This window comes from Rhinatrema bivittatum, chromosome 2, assembly GCF_901001135.1.
Source record: "Rhinatrema bivittatum chromosome 2, aRhiBiv1.1, whole genome shotgun sequence".
NCBI classification, from domain to species: Eukaryota; Metazoa; Chordata; class Amphibia; order Gymnophiona; family Rhinatrematidae; genus Rhinatrema; species Rhinatrema bivittatum.
In genome coordinates, this window is record NC_042616.1 from 596,540,227 (window position 1) to 596,557,740 (window position 17,514).

Sequence of the window (17,514 nt, forward strand, 5' to 3'; positions counted from 1 at the left end):
AAGCACTGAAAAGAACTGAGAACCTTGAATTGTGGCCAAGCTTAAAAATGTACTGCTAATAATCTTAAATATGTCATGTTGACCTAAACCATTACATGCCTACTTAAGTTAGGAATATCCAGTATTCTGAAGGACTCAGCACAGCAGTTGGAGCATATTGTATACCTGGGCAGGAGCAGGTGTACCCTCACTACTTGGCAGACATTGCTGCTGTCAATTGTCTGCTCTGCCCCTTCCCCATTTCTTGCTACTAATGTTGCAGGTACAAAGCAGGGCTGCCAGCCCCTGTAGCCTACCCTTTAGCTTTCTGGTGTGGGTGAATGCAGGTATAACTCCATGAGGACCAGAGGAACCTGAGGCTATGATGAAGACATGGCATATGAGGGTGTTGATGCAAATAACTATTTTGTTAGTTTACTGTGTATTTAGAGGCAGGTGTGCTTGAACATCTGAGGGTGGGGAGAGGTCCCTGCATATAGGAGAGGGAAACCTGTGCTGGGGGTAGGGAAGAGCCTGGGATCACCAACCAGTAACAAGACCAGAAGAGGCCTCTGTATCTAGGAAGGGCCAGTGATCTCTAGCCATGCCTAAGCATCAAAACTGATTCGGTACACTGTGGAGCAGCCACTACCAGCTGGATTGAGCCAGCATTTCCATGGCTGTGGTGAAGGGCAACATCAAAAGCCATAGTTCCTTGTGTTTTTTGGAAAACACAGAGCCAAGACTCAGACGACAACCAAGACGGGCCCTGACTTTTATGTTCAGACATAAGGGAAAAAGCACAGGACTGCTTCAATAGCTAAGTCCATAGTAATGCATGTCAAGCAGCACTGTCTGAATTTTTAGGAAGGTTCATCACCCAGTAAAAGAGAAACAAAGGGATAACCTATACAGTGCAGCAGATATTACCATAAAAAGCTTGCTGGGCAGACTGGATGGCCCATTTGGTACTTTCTGCCATCGTTACTATGTTCATGAATAATGGACTCCTCATGCAGCAGACCTTAGTGTTGTGAATTATGTATACCAAAAGAAGGGCTGATTCTGTGTTTATTGGACAAAGGTTAGTGAATCAGGCTCAAAATCTGTTGAATCTGTCCTGCGTGACCCATCCATTGGTACATGCTGCCAGCAAACTCATAGCCTCAGGTGCAAAAGGCCTAGGAACCAAAACACGTAGTTAAGCCTTTTGCTATATTTTATGAACAATGGAAATAATCTACCAGCATCTTCAGAGCTATGATAGAACTATAAAGGACAAATACTAACAAAATTAGAAAATCATTAACCAATTGGGGGGGGGGGGAAGTGTAACCAATATTTATAAAACCTTTTATATGCGTTCAAATAGTACATAAAAACTTGCTATGCTGGGTCAGACCAAAGGTCCATCAAGCCCAGCATCCTGTTTCCAACATAGGCCAAAGCAGGCCACAAGATCCCATGCTACTGATGCAATTAATAGCAGTGGCTATTCCTTAAGTAAACTTGATTAATAGCCATTAGTAATAAGTGACATCGCTGTGCTTGGAGCAGAGAAAGAATGTTGCCAAGGCCGACCACCAGCTTCCCGACCCTATCCCATCCCTTCTTTTTGCCTCCGAGTTCCCCCTCAAACTTTGCAGTGCAGAGTAGATACGTGGTGGGTTGTTTTTTTTTTTTTTTTTTAATCATACTGCGCAGGCGCACAAGCCGAACTCCCGAGGCCATTGTTTTTCTCGTTCGGTCCCGGTCTTCTAACCTAGACCTACTACTCGCTTCCTCCGTCTGGAGCCTCCGCCGATTTCCAGCCGTAGGCTCGGTGGCCCGGATGTTGATGTGGGGGGGGGGTGAAGCGCTGTGAATAACAGCGCATGCGTAGTTTGCCCTTTCTGTCGGCGGGTGTAGCGAGTCGGGCGGTGTAGGGTGGGAGAGGTTCGGAGCCGCGGCCGGACGGGGGGGTGTGGCTTCGTCGGTCGTTCCTACCCGGAGAGAGGTTGGCACTCTGTGGTAGTCGGAGGAGGAGGAGCCCCTGCGCCGCCCCGGCGGAAAAGCTTTGTCGGCGGCCGGTCCCGGGAGCGCTGGAGGAGCTGCGGCCATGAGCGGCTCCAGGAATAACCGCGTGATGGTAGAAGGGGTGGGCGCGCGTGTGGCGCGGGGCCCGGACTGGAAGTGGGGCAAGCAGGACGGGGGCGAGGGGCACGTGGGCACCGTGCGCAGCTTTGAGAGCCCCGAGGAGGTGGTGGTGGTGTGGGACAACGGAACGGCGGCCAACTACCGCTGTTCCGGGGCCTACGACTTGCGCATCCTGGACAGCGCGCCCACAGGTAAGGAATAGAGGAGGAGAGGGGTCTGCTCTTAATGGTGTCCGAGGAAAAGTCACCTTTGTTCTCTTCGCTTAGTCTGTAAAAGTTTAGGTCTCCCTTTCGTTTTCTGATCCTCCCTCCATCCCTTTTCCTGTTGGTGACTTTATCTTGACTTGGATTTGCACAAAAGCCCGTCTTGGACTCTGCAAGGAATTGCATGCAACCCCCCCCCAAAAAAAAACAACAAACAAACAAACGAAAAAACTATGGATCCAGTTTGTTATTACTTTAAATGGTGCCTAAATTGCTATGTCAGAATGTAGCGTCTTATAGAATTTGCCGGTCGGTGTTTATCATGGGAGCTAAGTGATGGAATTGATTTTCAGTAGGCTAATGGGTAGCTCTGCATCATCTATTCTCCACCATATTTTAACATTATATATGAGGCGTTCTTATTGGAGGTGAAACATCGTTTGGTCTCTGTTTCAAGTTAGGTTTTTGAAATAGTTTTTATATTTTGGGCAGTTTATTATGTTTCTATGTTTATTGTTTAATCCTTTATCAAACCTTTTTGAGTATAGGTTTTACATTATCATCTTTATTCTTGATGCTACAGGTTGTCCTTGCCATTAAACCCCTCTTAAGTGTGGTTCGTATTACAGAGCTCAAGATTCCTAACAGAAAGGTGGTAAATATATTTTTCAAGTAACACTCTATAGATTGTGCTGGAACGGATGGATATATATGAGGGAGACCTATAACCTTTTTAGAAAAATTTTACTTATGTCTGTAATTGTGTGCTCAGATACTGGTTTAGTGAATTCATAATTCAGAAAACGGAAGTAGTAACTTTTATTTCAGTCGCAGCCCTATCATACAGCCTTTTCTTTGTTAGGAGGTCGGATCTGGGTAGCTACTAATGGATTAGACCAATGGTATTTTCAAAGCCGCAGTCTGTTACTGACCAAAAGCACCATCTGCACAAAAAAAGCACCAGCTGGCACCAGACGAGTCCTGTGGTCAACCCAGGCTTGCATTTTTCCCCAGAAGGAATTTGTTGGCTAAATTAATTTTGTATTTGACTTAGTATATAATTTAGTCTGTAATAGCTTCAGGAGAAAGTCTCATATATTCCCCTAAGTATAGTGTCCATTTAACTTTGAGAGCAATCATTTGAAAAAGAGTGGCTAGGACAGTAGGTTGAAATAATACTGATGAATTGATTTTGTGGATAAATTGGCACATGTTGATACCTAAAATTATTTTTGAAGTCTATTTATATTGATCGTTTTCCCATAGGCGAATCATGGGTAAGATGTATGAAGAGTTTACAAAATATGAAGCAATTGAATCTTTGGAGAAATCTTTGCTTCAGGTAGCTATATCTCGATAAGAAACAATTATTTGTTTCTTGCAGAGTACTTCTACCAAGGGGTCTGGAAGGCTGAAACTTATGTTACCTGTTGGTGTTTAATTATTTTTTCCTGAGTTACATTCATGAGTCTCAAGAACTTAATATATAGTAATTTAGTGTAGTTTGCATTAAATCTGTTGGAAATCTTGGTAAAAGAAAAAAAAAGAGTTGTGTTTTGTAAGACTTGTTAGTAGAAGTACAGTGCATTTAGACAACTTTCAAACTGGCATGCTGGTGCACATGTGCACGCGTTAATCAGCCTGTGCCCAGGGTACATGACTATTTTATAACTTGCGTGCATATATATGCACGTCATAAAATAGCTTGGCCACACACACGTGTACACCAAACTTTAAGTGGGTGAGTGGAAATCCTACTTCTACTAGGTAAATTGGGGGATTTTAAAAGGGGTGCATGCTGATGCCATTTCCAGTTTTACCAGTTCATCCCTAGTTTGCCCAGTTAAGAGAGGTCCTCTGACTTCCCATGGTTTCCTAGCCTTTACTCCCCTCAGTTATCACAGACCTTAAAACTCTGCAGATCTGCCTATTTATTTTATGACTTACACGGGCATCCATAGCAGAAGTAAAGTTATGTGCAGGTAGCCTTGGATGGCGAAATACCTACAGTACCTGAATGTAATCCGCTTTGAAGTGCTGAAAAAAGTGCGAGAAGTGGAATATAAAAATATTTTTTAAAAAAGTATTTACGCACACATCTCTACTTCATGCATTGATATGCCCTCGTCCCAACCCTTTTTGAAAACTTCCAAGATGTGTGTGTTGCGGCATTTACGTGCGTATCTGGGTGGATTTTAAAATTCGCTCTGTGCATGCGAGCCCGACATATTTGCGCATCCCTTAATTAATGTGCACGTCGGGCTTTTAAAATTCACCTTTTACTGTTTAATAAACTGATTTAAAAAAGTAACTTAATAAAGTGCGTATAGTGTTAACAAAATCTATTCTATCTAAAATATAACATTACTTGCATTTTGACGTTTCATAATGGCCTACATATAATCGTTGAGCTTCCACTAATATTTATATCGGTAAAAATGTTTTTCAGTAACGTTACAAAATAGGCCAGACAAGATGGTTGTAGTGGAGGAATGTGGGGTTGAAAGCTTATTGAACTTACTGCTTGATTCACTAAGGCTTTTGTCCCATTCTGTATCTCTGGGAAAATATCTTGATGAATCAGTTCCTTCGCTTTAAACTATCAGCAACCTGAAGATGTATAAAACTACTTTAAGACAAAAGCAGGTTGCACATAGTGCTGAGCAGTATTTTTTTTTTTTGGTCCACCTGTTTTGACTGATTGGGGGTGGGTCAATGAAAACATTTGTAGTATTGCAGTATTTTATTTCAACTTAAACTTAAAACTTAGGTTAAAAAGACTCAAAGATATTTGTGCTATCAGGTTTTCTGATCTTTTGTAACTTCACTCTGTCAAAATGTCAGCTGTGAAAACTATATCTGAGAGGCATCATAAAGTAGAAAAGGAAACTTTATTGTGTGGATTTGTAGCAGTAATGTATTAGTAATAAAAAGCTTCACATGGTGCTATACTGCTTTTGTTCAAAATGCAATAATTTGCCTACTGTACAAACAGATTTTTTTATGCTGAGACAAGTTGTTTTGTTTTTTTTTCCTGTTGATAGTGGCTGTTCCCAGAAGGGCAATAGGAGAAGCAGTGTTTTCCCCACAGTTTTGTCTCCTACTTGTAGGATGACTGACACATTTAGCTTAGTTTTAGCCGTTTCCTTCTTTTGTCTGCACTGACTTTGGTTGGTTCTGGTTTGATTGCATCAGTGCATATGTTTTTATATTAGCTTACCATTATGCTACAGTGAGATCTTTATTTGGTTGAGCTAAAATTTTCAAGTACAAAATCAAGTTAGGTACTTAAATTTAAAAGGTCAGAAAACTACATTTTTCCATGGTTTATCAGGCCTAGGAATTTTCATTTTTTTGACGTTCTCCTTTCTTATTGGATTCATTATAGAAATATCTGCCAAATCATTCATTTCTGATGTACAGCTGTGTAAATATTTTAAAAAATATTCAAATTTCTGTGTATAGTTTGGATTAGGTTATTTTCAAAAAAATAGTTTTAACATAGGTGAAATGATGATTTGATTACTGTTCAACCATGCTTTTCCCTAGATTGTTCTTTAGTGAAGAAGAATTATCTACTATGTCTGAAGATTAATGCACATGACCCTCAACTAATGTTGTTTCTAGTGTAGCTATAGTTTATTCAAATTTTATTGTAATTCACTTTGAGGCCATTTTTTGGGGAAAAAGATTATCAAATGTTTGGAAATAAATACACAGTTACTGCTAAAGTTATTTTTTTTTAAAACAGACTTCAATACAGATACTAATAAGCTTGAATTTATATGGAAATCTAGTTTTGTATGCTAGTGGCAGTACTAAATATTAGTTTTATTATACGTTTTTTATTTGATGATAAACCAGACTGAAAGAGGTTTGTGCTGTAGAATATATAAAAGTGAATTTGAAGATAGTGCTGCTGCCGTTAGTGAATGGATATATCTTGCTTGATTTAAAGGTTGGTTTTTTGTTTTTTTTTTCAATTTTGGGAGTTTTGAGAGATTTATATAGCTTTCCTTTCTTCCTTATAATTAAGGGCACTGTTTACCTGCTGGCAGCTTATAAGTAGATTCTGTGACAAGAGTTAAATTCTATGGCACAGTTTTCAAAATGTTATGGTGATTGTAGTGTATTTGTATTGCTTGACAATTTTTCATTATCTAAGTACAAAACCAATTTTTAAATAAAATTTTCAGTTTTTTATTTTAAATGCATTTTTACCTTTTGTATGCCTGTAGTTTTGTTTTAGGCTTAAATTTTCCTTTCATTTCCCTCCATCCTGTCATTCCTTCCTAAATGTACCTCTCTTCTCATTTATCCCCCCCCACTGTTGTGGTGACCCTGCAGGCTCTTTCTTTTGTGAGTAGCACAGTGCCAGCAGCAATACTGTGGTTTTTGTAGTTTATCACAAGAAAATGGTTTTATTACTTATATGTATAGAGCATGCCAAATGTACACAGCACTGTACAAAAACAAAACGAACAGTCCCAACTCTTTGGAGCTTACAGTCTAATCAAGACAGACCAGATACACCACAAAATTAAATATGAGTGTGTGCTAAAGCAGCAAGGCCATGACTGAGGAAAATTAAAGTACCGTAGTGTTGCGACCGTCGCTGCTCGATGCCCTCACTCCGCCCTCTTTACCTCTGTGGCAACTCCCTCCGGGTCTGATGGATGGTTGGCTGCTGTGGCGTCTCCATGCTGTCTCCCTCCGGCATCCTCAGAACGGCTCGACGTTGCAGATCCGCCATGTTGCCTGAAGACCTAGGGTGCGTGCTCTGAAGTACCAGCAAGGGCGCGAACCTCAGGGGAGTCCCCCTGAGATGACATCATCCGCTTCCAGTATTTAATGGTCTCTATTTCGCTATCTATCTGACGGGCCGATACAGTAAGGGGCGGTAGAAAGAGGTTGGTTAGTGCCCGGCGCACCCGCGTTTGCTGCATGCACAGTTCGGATCACCTACCGCTCGATACTGTATTTAAATGGCATGCAAATGCAAGTCGCGTCCATGAAGCGCAATCCATTTTACTGTATAGGCGCTATACAGTGCCTATACAGTATCCTGGGTGCGCTGGTACCTGTCATTTCAAATGACGTTTGAAATGACAGGTACCAGGAAGTGGATGGATCTCCTACAGTCCCAAGCCCCAGCAGAGAGAGACGAAATTTATCCGCCCAGTCCCAAACCAAACCAACCCAATCCAAGCCCCAGCAGAGAGAGACGAAATTTCACAGTCCCAAACTTTCCCCCAGCCCCCGCTCACCTGCCCTGGCCGCGGCCACGCAAGCCCCCAGCAGCAGCAGTAGAAAGGCGGCGAGAGAGAGTGGCTTCAGCAGCCCCGCCGGCGAAGATGAATACGTGCACCTCTGTAGATCCAATATGGATGCTCAAGGCAGCAAAGGCGCATGCGCACACGCCGTGACTGGCTGGATGCTGTCCTGGGATCGCTGTTCCAGTACCTGAGGGACTACAGCCCTGCCGGGCATATCAGCTCACTACTGCCACCCCTGGTGGTTTCAAAAACCTGTTTAATAAAAGAACTATGTGTGTCTGTCTCCATACTCAAGCCTAGCCGGTGGTCCCTCTCTGGATATCCTCCTGGGAGCGTGGTCATCTGCCACCGTCCCAGGGATCCACCCACAACTATATCAGATTCATTACAGATTGCTAACTCCTTAGCAAGACTATGTCTGAGACACGAGACTGCTGACTCCTCCTTCCTTAGGAGCCAATAACATCAGATTGCTAACTCTGCAGTCCAAATAACAGCAGATTTACATCAGATTGCTAGCTCCCTAACAAATCCAGAACAGATTGCTAACTCCTCATGGAGAACACATCACGTAGTTGGTTATAGTTATTTCTTGCTCTGCATAGTTCAGACAGGAAATGGAGCTGTTGGAGTAGTTATAAGGCAGATGGCCTGGGAGTATCAGAGGAAGAAGCAGCAGGTGGGTGGATGGGTGGCAGGAGTAATTTGCCTGGTGGGTATGCCATTTTCTGCAGATCTGCGGCAGTTGCTGCAGACTTGCATAAAATTGGAGGTTTTGGTTCCAGTTGCTCATCAAGTGGGCAGAAAGCTCTGTTCTCTAAGATTGTCACTTGTAATGGGTTTAAACCTGAGGTTCACAGGTTTAAATCTAACATGATTTGTCTTGAATGTTTCTGCTTCCTGAGGTATTTAAAATGAGTTCTTATTGTACGTGAGTAAGTATTCTCTGTTTGGAAATCACTTTGAATAAAGTTGCAGTATAAGAACTGTAGTGTTGAAATATTGAGCAAGAAATTTGCCATTTACCAAACCAGATGATAAGGCTTTATTCCAACTACATCGTAGTGTGATTGATATCCATTGCAGATAAACCCTGCTTTTTAGTACTGGATCAGAGGCCACAGTTTTTGCACTCTAAAATGGATACATTCTCAGCCTTAGCTACTTCAATAGCTAAATTTGAAGAAACACTATTCATGATCTGATGGGTAATTTTGAATGGTTGATAAAAAAAAAAAAAAAAGGTACTTCAGTTTTTACTGGTGTGATCTACTGGACAGAGAACTCATAAGACATCCAAAAGGTGGGAAAGAAGGGTGAAGTGTTCCTCATTGGAGATTTTAATCTGCTGGATGTGAATTGGAGTATTCTTCTGCAAAATCTGTGAGCGGTAAAGAGGTTGTGGATGCCCTTCGAGAGGGCTCTGCTCAAACAAATGATAATGGAACCCATGAGAGGAGAGAGTGTGATACTCGATCTAGTGCTTCTAATGGTGATAATGTCTCTATTGCTCAGGTAAGAGCTCACCTGAGCACCAGTGATCATCAGACGGTATGGTTTGATTTTTGCAAGTAAGATACAGAGAAGACACATGAAGGCCTGAGTTCTGAATTTCAAAAATACAGACTGTCGAAATGGGGACGTACCTGGAGGAAGAACTGGAAGACTGGGAGAAAATGGGTAAGGTGGAATAACAGCGGGCCAAGTTAAAAGGAGCTATTACAAAGGCAACAACTCTGTGGTAGAAAAGTAATCAAGTAAGAGGAAAAAGAAACTGATCTGTTTCTCTAACAAAGTGGCTGAAAAAATAAAGGCAAAAAGCAGCATTCAAGAAATATAAAGGATCCAAAAAAAAAAAGGAACATAAGAGAAATATATCTATTAAAACTGAGGGAGACGAAGAAAGAATTAAGGAAATGAAAAGGTCAAGAGGAAGGAAGGATGGCCAAAGAAGTAACATGAGGAGACACAAGATTTTTCAGATATCAGTGAAAGAAGGGAGGTCAGAAATGGTATAGTGAAATTGAAAGGAGACCAGGAGCAATGTGTAAAGTAATGAAGAAATGGCAGAAATATTAAACAAATACTTCAGTTCTGTGTTCTGTAAAGAAGACCCTGGAGAAGGCCTATTGCTGATTAACAAGACTGTAGATGGGAATGGAGTAGTCGAATCTCCATTTACAAAAGATAATTTATGGGAGGAGCTAGGCAAACTGAAAGTGAACAAGGGGCCAGATGAGAGATACTCCAGGATACTGAGAGAGTTCAGAGACGTGCTGGCAGGTCTGCAGAAGAATCTGTTCAATAGATCCCTAGAAATGGGAGTGGTGCTGCGGGATTGGAGAAAAGTGGTGGTGGTCCCACTTCACAAGTTTGCCTCGCCTCTGTGTTGTGAAAATTTAATGGAGACTATGGTGAAGGAAAGGATAGTGAACTAATAACATCCAGTGGGTTGCTGGACCCGAGGTAGCATGGATTCACCAGAGCAAGGTCCTGTCTGACAAATCTGATTTTTTTTTTTTTTTTTGATTGGGTGACTAGAGAATTGGATCGAGGAAGAGAGCTAGATGTGATCTACTTGGATTTCAGTAAAGCTTTCGATAAGGTCCCACAAAGGAGGCTTGTGAATAAAATGAGACGTTTAGGAGTGGGCGCCAAGGTGGTGGCGTGGATTGCAGACTGGTTGACTGATAGGAGACAGAGTGTATTGGTAAATGGAACCCTCTCTGAAGAGAGAACCATGCTAAGTGGAGTGCCACAGGCATTGGTGTTGGGACCGGTTCTGTTCAGTATCTTTGTGAGTGACATGGTGGAAGGGATAGAAGGTAAAATTTGCCTATTTGCAGATGATACTAAGATCTGCAATGGCGTAAACACACCTGAAGGAATAGAGAAAATGAAAGTGATTTTAAGAAAGCTGGAAGAATGGTCGAAGATTTGGCGGTTGGGTTTCAATGCCAAGAAGTGCAGAGTCATGCATCTGGGGTGTGGTAACCCAAAGAGCCGTATGTGATCTTGGGGTAATAGTATCTGGAGATCTGAAGGAGGCAAAACAATGTGACAAGGCGATAGCTAAAGCCAGAAGAATGTTGGGCTGCATAGAGAGGAATAATCAGTAAGAAAAAGGAAGTGATAATGCCCTTGTACAAGTCCATGGTGAGGCCTCATTTGGATCACTGTGTTCAATTCTAGAGTCCATATCTGAAGGGGGATAAAGACAGGATGGAAGCGGTCCAGGGAAGAGTGACCAAAATGATGTGGGTTCTGTATCGGAAAGACCTATGACGAGAGGCTGAAGGATCTGAGTATGTATACTCTGGAAGAGTGGAGGTGCAGGGGAAATATGATACAGACCTTCAGATACCTGAAAGGTTTTAATGATGCACAATTGTCAAAACCTTTTCAGCTGGAAAGAAAACAGTAGAACTAGGGGTCACAAAATGAAACTTCAGGGAGGACAACTCAAAACCAGCATTGAGAAATATTTCTTCACGGAGAGGGTGGCGCATGCCTTGCATGCCCTTCGAAGAAGGTGATGAAGAATTAAACAGTGAAAGAATTAAAAGGGGCATGGGATAAGCACTGTAGATCCCTAGAAATAGAGGATGGAAAGGAAGAAGAGAGTGCATGAGGGTAACTTGCTGTTGCGGCAGTTACTACCCTTAACCAATAAGCCTACAGATTGTAAATGCAACTCAGTGTTCTCTGCTTCAGCGGCAGAGGAAAAGGGTTATGGGATTCAGACAGTAACAGATGGCCCCAAATTTTACGATCTGGAAAACTGATAACCATGGGGGTAACCTGCACGGTGTGGCAGATACTACCATAAGCTTGCTGGGCAGCCTGGATGGACCATTTGGTCCTCTTCTGCCGTCATTTCTATGTTTCATTGCCAGTAATGACTAGTCAAATCCAGTGTTTGTATGAGATGTGCCTCCTTTCCCAGGGCTCCAGGGAGAACAACTTAAACAATGTTAACATGAAGATCATTTTGAAAATAAATAACATTTTGAAATATATACAGAGTGGGCGCTATTACTTGTCAGGTACTCATTTGAAATATTTCAGAATGCACTGGATATGTTTTTAATTATTTTAAAGCATCTCCTCCCTTCTACCTTTCCAAGAAAAGGCAAAGCCGTCGGGACCAAGAAAATATTTTTATATAATAATTTTCTGAGGTGAGAATACATATTAAAAAATACCTACTATATCACCTATTATAGTTAGAACAGATATGAAAGGTTTTAGAAATAATGGTTACACTTTTTCCTCTTCTCTTATAAGGTTTCTAATTTTATTTGCCTCTTATTTCCAACAGCATTTTTGCAGATGCTCCTGATTTCTTTGCTTGGTTTTCAAATATAGTAAGTCTCAATATAGTCAGAATACAGTATCTTGTGTAAAGTATATTTACACAAGTTCTTCCAGAAATGCAATGATTTTTATTTTGTTTAAGTATCTTTAATACTGTAACAGTCATACAAACAGTAAAATTGCAATATCAACTTTAATACTTTTTTTCCCACCCACCCCCGTTGTTATGATGTAGGTAACAAAACTCATTAGGTCAGATGGCATACTCTTGTACATTAGACCCCTGCTAGGAAGTATGGGCTTCCCCCCACCCAATCCAATGAAATTAATAGACAAGCCAAAATGCAGTAAAATCCCTATAAAGTATTCAAAATTAGGCTTATAGCTGTGCTCGAAAGGCTAGATAAATACATGTCCCATTCTTTAAAAAATCTACTCCTGGAAGGACTTGAAGATGGAGCTGAAAGAGATTCCATGAACATCATATTATGAACTGCATTCCTCCACTGCCAGAAAGAAGGTGGAGTAATATCCCTCCATTCCAGCAAGATAAAACGTTTACCCTGTGTGAGTAGTTTCTTAACCAACAGCCTCTCGCTATCTTTCCTCACATATTTAGAAAGCCCCACCTCAAACAAAAGTTCTGGCAATAAAGGAATGTTACAACTTAACAAATTGTTAATGTAAATTATGATCCTTCGCCAAAAATGAGAAATGCCAGGGCAATTCCAGAAAGCTTGTGGATGGAACCCCTTACGAAGGAACATTTAGGCAGCAGTGGGGGTAAGCTTAGCCTTAAAAGCCATTTCATCATCCTAAAGCAGGTGAGTAAAGCTTGGCTAGTCAATTGAAACCCACTCTTTGAATGCCATCGCTCCAAGAGAGCTGTGACCCAAACTTCTTGGTCCAAGGTTTGCAGTTCCCTCTTAATCTGAGAGAGGGAAATTTTTCCTATTCTCAACGGGGAAAAAAGTATTCTGGCTTGGTCGTCGCACTTACTGCCAGGTCAGTCGTACGTAAAGAGTGTCTATAGTGACACAGTTGAATATCTATATAAATAAAAATGTTAAATAGTTTGTACCAAATTGCTAATCTCAGCAACCACTTAACCAATTGTGTTTAAATTTGGACACAAGTTTCACCTCACATACGGCAAGGATCTTCTACACTTACATTACATATATGTCACGCCGGGGGCTGGTAAAAAGTTTTAAAATTTGGTTCCACAAAACAGTGACATCTGGTGGACGTAAGCAGAAGCTCTGACACCTTGCACAAACGCTCACACCCCACACACGCGTGACCAATGTTTGCGATTCACACACCATCCAAGCAGACACAAATCCACCCTCCTCACACCCCCCCGCACACATGCCAATTGTACTTATTTCACACACCCTCAAAAAACACACAAAAACCCACTAAATATCAGCATGCTACACTGGGAGGCCACTCACATGCCACATGTTTGCAATTCCCACACCCTATGAACTCGCACACAAACAACATCCTCACACCCCTCATGCACATGACTTTTCTACTTACTGCCCTCAACCTCCAAACGCACGGAAAACTGCAGAATAGTTCGGGCTGCTCCAGCGGGGGGGGGGGGGGGGCAACACCGCTCCGGGACACATCGCATACACTACGGCTGTCGGCTGCCAGCAATCAAAATGGCGCCGACGGCTCTTTCCCTTACTAGGACACTCGGGAACGCCAATAGTGGCAGTAGCCCATGTGACATAGTAAGGGCGAGGGCCCGTCGACGCCATGTTCTGAACTGGCAACCGGCGCACCTTCGTCCTTACTATCTCAGCGAGACGACCGCTCCCATTGCTCCACCTCGAAGGCCCGGCGCCAGTACCTCCATGCTGGAACGAACGCCCGCTCCACAGACTACCATTTTTGAAAGGTATCGTCGGACCTGCAGGGGGGGGGGCGTGGGGATGTTCTTGCGTCCATGTTCGGGGGGTGGGGGGGGATCCAGGGGGCAGTTCCGAGATTCTGCAACTCTTGGGGGTTATTGTATTTGGCCGGGAGGGGGAGGGAGAAGGGAGGGTGGGGGAGGCTTATATGAACACAACGTTTCTGTGGGGATTACTTTGTGGTGCAAAGGGGGAGGGCACACACAAACACATACACAAAATGTGCACCATCTCCGAAAAGTTACAAAACAGCCCTCACCAGGTGGGGAGTCACTGAGGTGACAGTGAGGGGAGGGAGAATGAGGAGGGAGGTAACTGTCAGGGGAGGAAGAATGAGGGGAGAGGTGAGTGTGAGGGGACAGAGTTGAAGTGGGGACAGGGGAGGGAAGGGGGGGAGTGACCAAGGGGGAAGAAGATGAGTGACTCAGCTAAATGAGGAAGGGGCAGGGAGGGCAAAGAATCTGACTCAGCCACTGCAACGCGTGGCAGGGGTCCGCTAGTATGAAATAGAATCTATAGCTCTCAACCCAAACTGCGTATGTAGGGCTTGAAAAGTTAGGACAGACCCGTCAACAGACAATACCTGCTGAAGCTGTGTAATACCCCGTTCTTTCCAATATTAAAAAAAACAGCGAGCATGAGACCCTGGCTGAAAATCCCAATTCCCCTGTGTTGGCAAAAAGACGTACAAGATGCAGATAACATCAGCCATTTCATTAAAGTTCTCCAGGCCCATTGCAAGGGGGATAACAGCAGATGTTTGGCCAGAACAGGAGGAAAGCGAATTGAAGCATAAAATATATGAAGAAGATCCAAAGTTAAGCAAAGCCGCTCTCTCACTCTTAAATAATGGTAAAGATGGGGCCATCATATAGCTAATCCCCAACTATTCGTAATAGACAAGCCAAATTATACCCCACTAAGTCCGGGAGGCCCAACTTCCCTTGTAGCCAAGGCTTTTTCAGCCATGACAATGCAATTCTGGGCTTCTTGCCTACCCATATGAAATATGAAAGCATTTTATCTAAAGCACGAACATCCATGTGCAAATAAGTGAAGGGGCAAAGTCTGCAATAAATACAGCCATTTAGGAAATAAATCATCTTAAAAAGATTAACTCTCCCTCCCAGAGATAGTGGTAAAAAAATGCCGCACTGCTAATTTATCTTTAGGAATATTGAGTACATATGGACGGTATAAATTTAAGGTAAAAATAATCCCCAGGTAACAAAAAGAGCCTGCCATCCATTTTAGAGGTAAACCTCCCACCAACTGTTCCCTAATTGTCAGGATAAACCAAAGCCTCAGATTTGTCCCTGTTCAGTTTAAACCCCGAAAATACCCCCAAAACTTGGAATAACTGTAGCAAATTAGGCAGGGGGGTTAATGGATTACAGAGAAAAACCAAGAGATCTGCAAATGCAGCATACCTAAAGGTGGAGGAGCCCAGTGTAATGCCCTGAATCACAACTGTTTGCTGAATTGCTACCAATAAAGGTTCTAATGTTTAAAAGAAGTAGCAAAGGGGACAGCCCTGTTTTGTGCCTCTATGAATGGCAAAGGCTGACATTTTCCCATTAACCATTACGGCAACCAAAGTATTAGTGTACAGTAAATGGATCCCATTTAAGAATAATCCATCCAACCTCATGTGCTGCAGTACCTCAAACAAATACTGCCATTCCACTCTGTCAAATGCCTTTTCTTCATCAAAGCTAACTACCATGAAAGGCAACCTTTTTACTAGTACAGAGTGAAATGGCAGCCAACAATCTACAAACATTCACCGTAGCATATCTCCCTCGGACAAATCCCACCTGTCCTGGCCCAATATAATCCAGCAAAATTTGAGCCAATCTATCTGCCAATATTTTAGCCAGCAATTTCTGGTCAAAATTTAGCAGTAAGATAGGCCAATATGATGCAACAGAGGTTGGATCCTTCCCTGGCTTGGGGAGTACCATGATAAATGCCTTGTTCGCATCAGCAGGATATTGTCTACCTTCCACCAACGCAGCAAAGGGTGTGTTTTTTTTTCGTTTTTTTTAAACAAGTAATTGGGGAACTTCATCTAATATTTTATAAAATTCAGCAGTAAATCCATCTGGACCCGGCGTCTTCAATGGCTTGCTGTCTGAATGCCTTCCATTATTTTCCCCACACTAATTGGCCTATTCATCTTCTGCAAATGAGCAGCCTCAAATTGCTTAAGGCCTAACTTATACAAAAGTTCCTGACACTTAGCTAGATCACAGCTACCAGAGGTATATAGATGTGCATAGTTATCTGCAAACATTCGTAAAATACCCAGATTAGAATGTATCAACCTCCCTCCCTGGTCTTTTAAGATTAGTTACACCTTTGGGACCTCTTTCCCCCCTAATCAGCTTTGCCAGCAGTTTCCCCCTTCTTGTTAGCCTGTTGATATAGCTGAAACTTATAAAATGCTGCTTTTAGTTCTTTGATGCAGAAATGTATTTTTCAGCAGCTTGCGTAGAAAGGAAGGCCTCCCTTTTGGCTGCGGCGTTTGTAAGTAAAACATTTTTACATTTCTTCAAAGTAGCTTCCAAGGCCACTAACTGTTTATCCATAGACTTCCTTCTACAGGCTAGGAATGAAATATCTCCCCCCAAAACAACTTTAGCTGTATACCAAGTAAGAATCGGAGAGACTTCAAAATGAACCCCATTGTTAACTGCATAGGTTAACAAATATTCCTGGAAAGCAACATCTGTGGCTAAATAATAAAGGAATTTTCAGGTTAAATTAGAAGCCCCCCCCCCTCCCAAACATGAGCCAAATAGGTGTATGATCTGAAATTTTGATATTACCGATACCAGTATCTTCTACTAGGGATAGGCCATCTTGGGAACACAAGAAGTAATCTATCCAAGATAGTGGCATGAGCCCTGGACAAATGTGTGAAATCTTTTTCTAGAGGATGAAATATGTACCAGGAATCCACAAGTTGTAGCTCAGAAAGGATAAAAGGTATACCCCTCCTGGTTCCCATTTTCATTCCTCTCGGAGGGTTTGATTTATCCAAACCTGGATCCTCTATAATGTTAAAATCTCACCCTACTACCACCTCCATTAGAGAGAACAACATCTGTATAATCTGAAGAAAAAAAGAATGATCATATGTATTTGGTGCATGGAGATTACAAAAATGTAACATGCTTCCTGCCCACCTCCACTAGCAAAATAATAAAATGCCCCTATGGATCCTTAATTTCTTGGAGGATCTTCACAGTCATATTTTTATGCCTTAGGATAACACCGGCAGACCTATTTGAAGCAGAAGCATACAAGAGCTGCCCAATCCACTCCCTCTTGAGCTTTTGATGTTAGACATCATTAAGACGAGTTTCTTGGAGAAATCCAGTATCAGCAACTTGCTTTTTCAAGGTGTCGAACCTTTTTATGTTTAATGGGCGTACTGATTCCACATAGATTCCAAGACATCAGCTTTAGATGTGGCTTACCCAGGACTGAAGCTAAAACAAAAAATCCAAAGATCGAGAATAACATAAAGTAAATGCCTCCCCAGCTAAGACATCCACTCAGATCCAAGCCAAATTTTCCAAGCACAGCCCCAATTAATATAGCCCATGGTGAAAAAAATCTTACTGAGAATATTCAGACCCCAACCTCCCCATACCCCCCAGTGCCCACTTC

General features: G+C 42.3%; 1 protein-coding gene across 2 annotated transcripts in view; it reads left to right on the plus strand.

Moving 5' to 3' along the window:
- Nucleotides 1–1,728: 1,728 nt before the first annotated feature.
- The window catches only part of MIB1 (mindbomb E3 ubiquitin protein ligase 1), a 331,151-nt gene continuing 315,365 nt past the window's right edge, over nt 1,729–17,514 (plus strand). Inside the window, exon 1 of one of the 2 annotated variants that reach the window (XM_029591112.1) lies at nt 1,729–2,306. In XM_029591112.1, coding sequence (XP_029446972.1) covers nt 2,078–2,306 — 229 coding nt within the window. In that variant the 5' untranslated portion in view covers nt 1,729–2,077. The remainder of the gene's footprint in view (nt 2,307–17,514) is intronic. The other variant, XM_029591111.1, reaches the window with a different exon arrangement.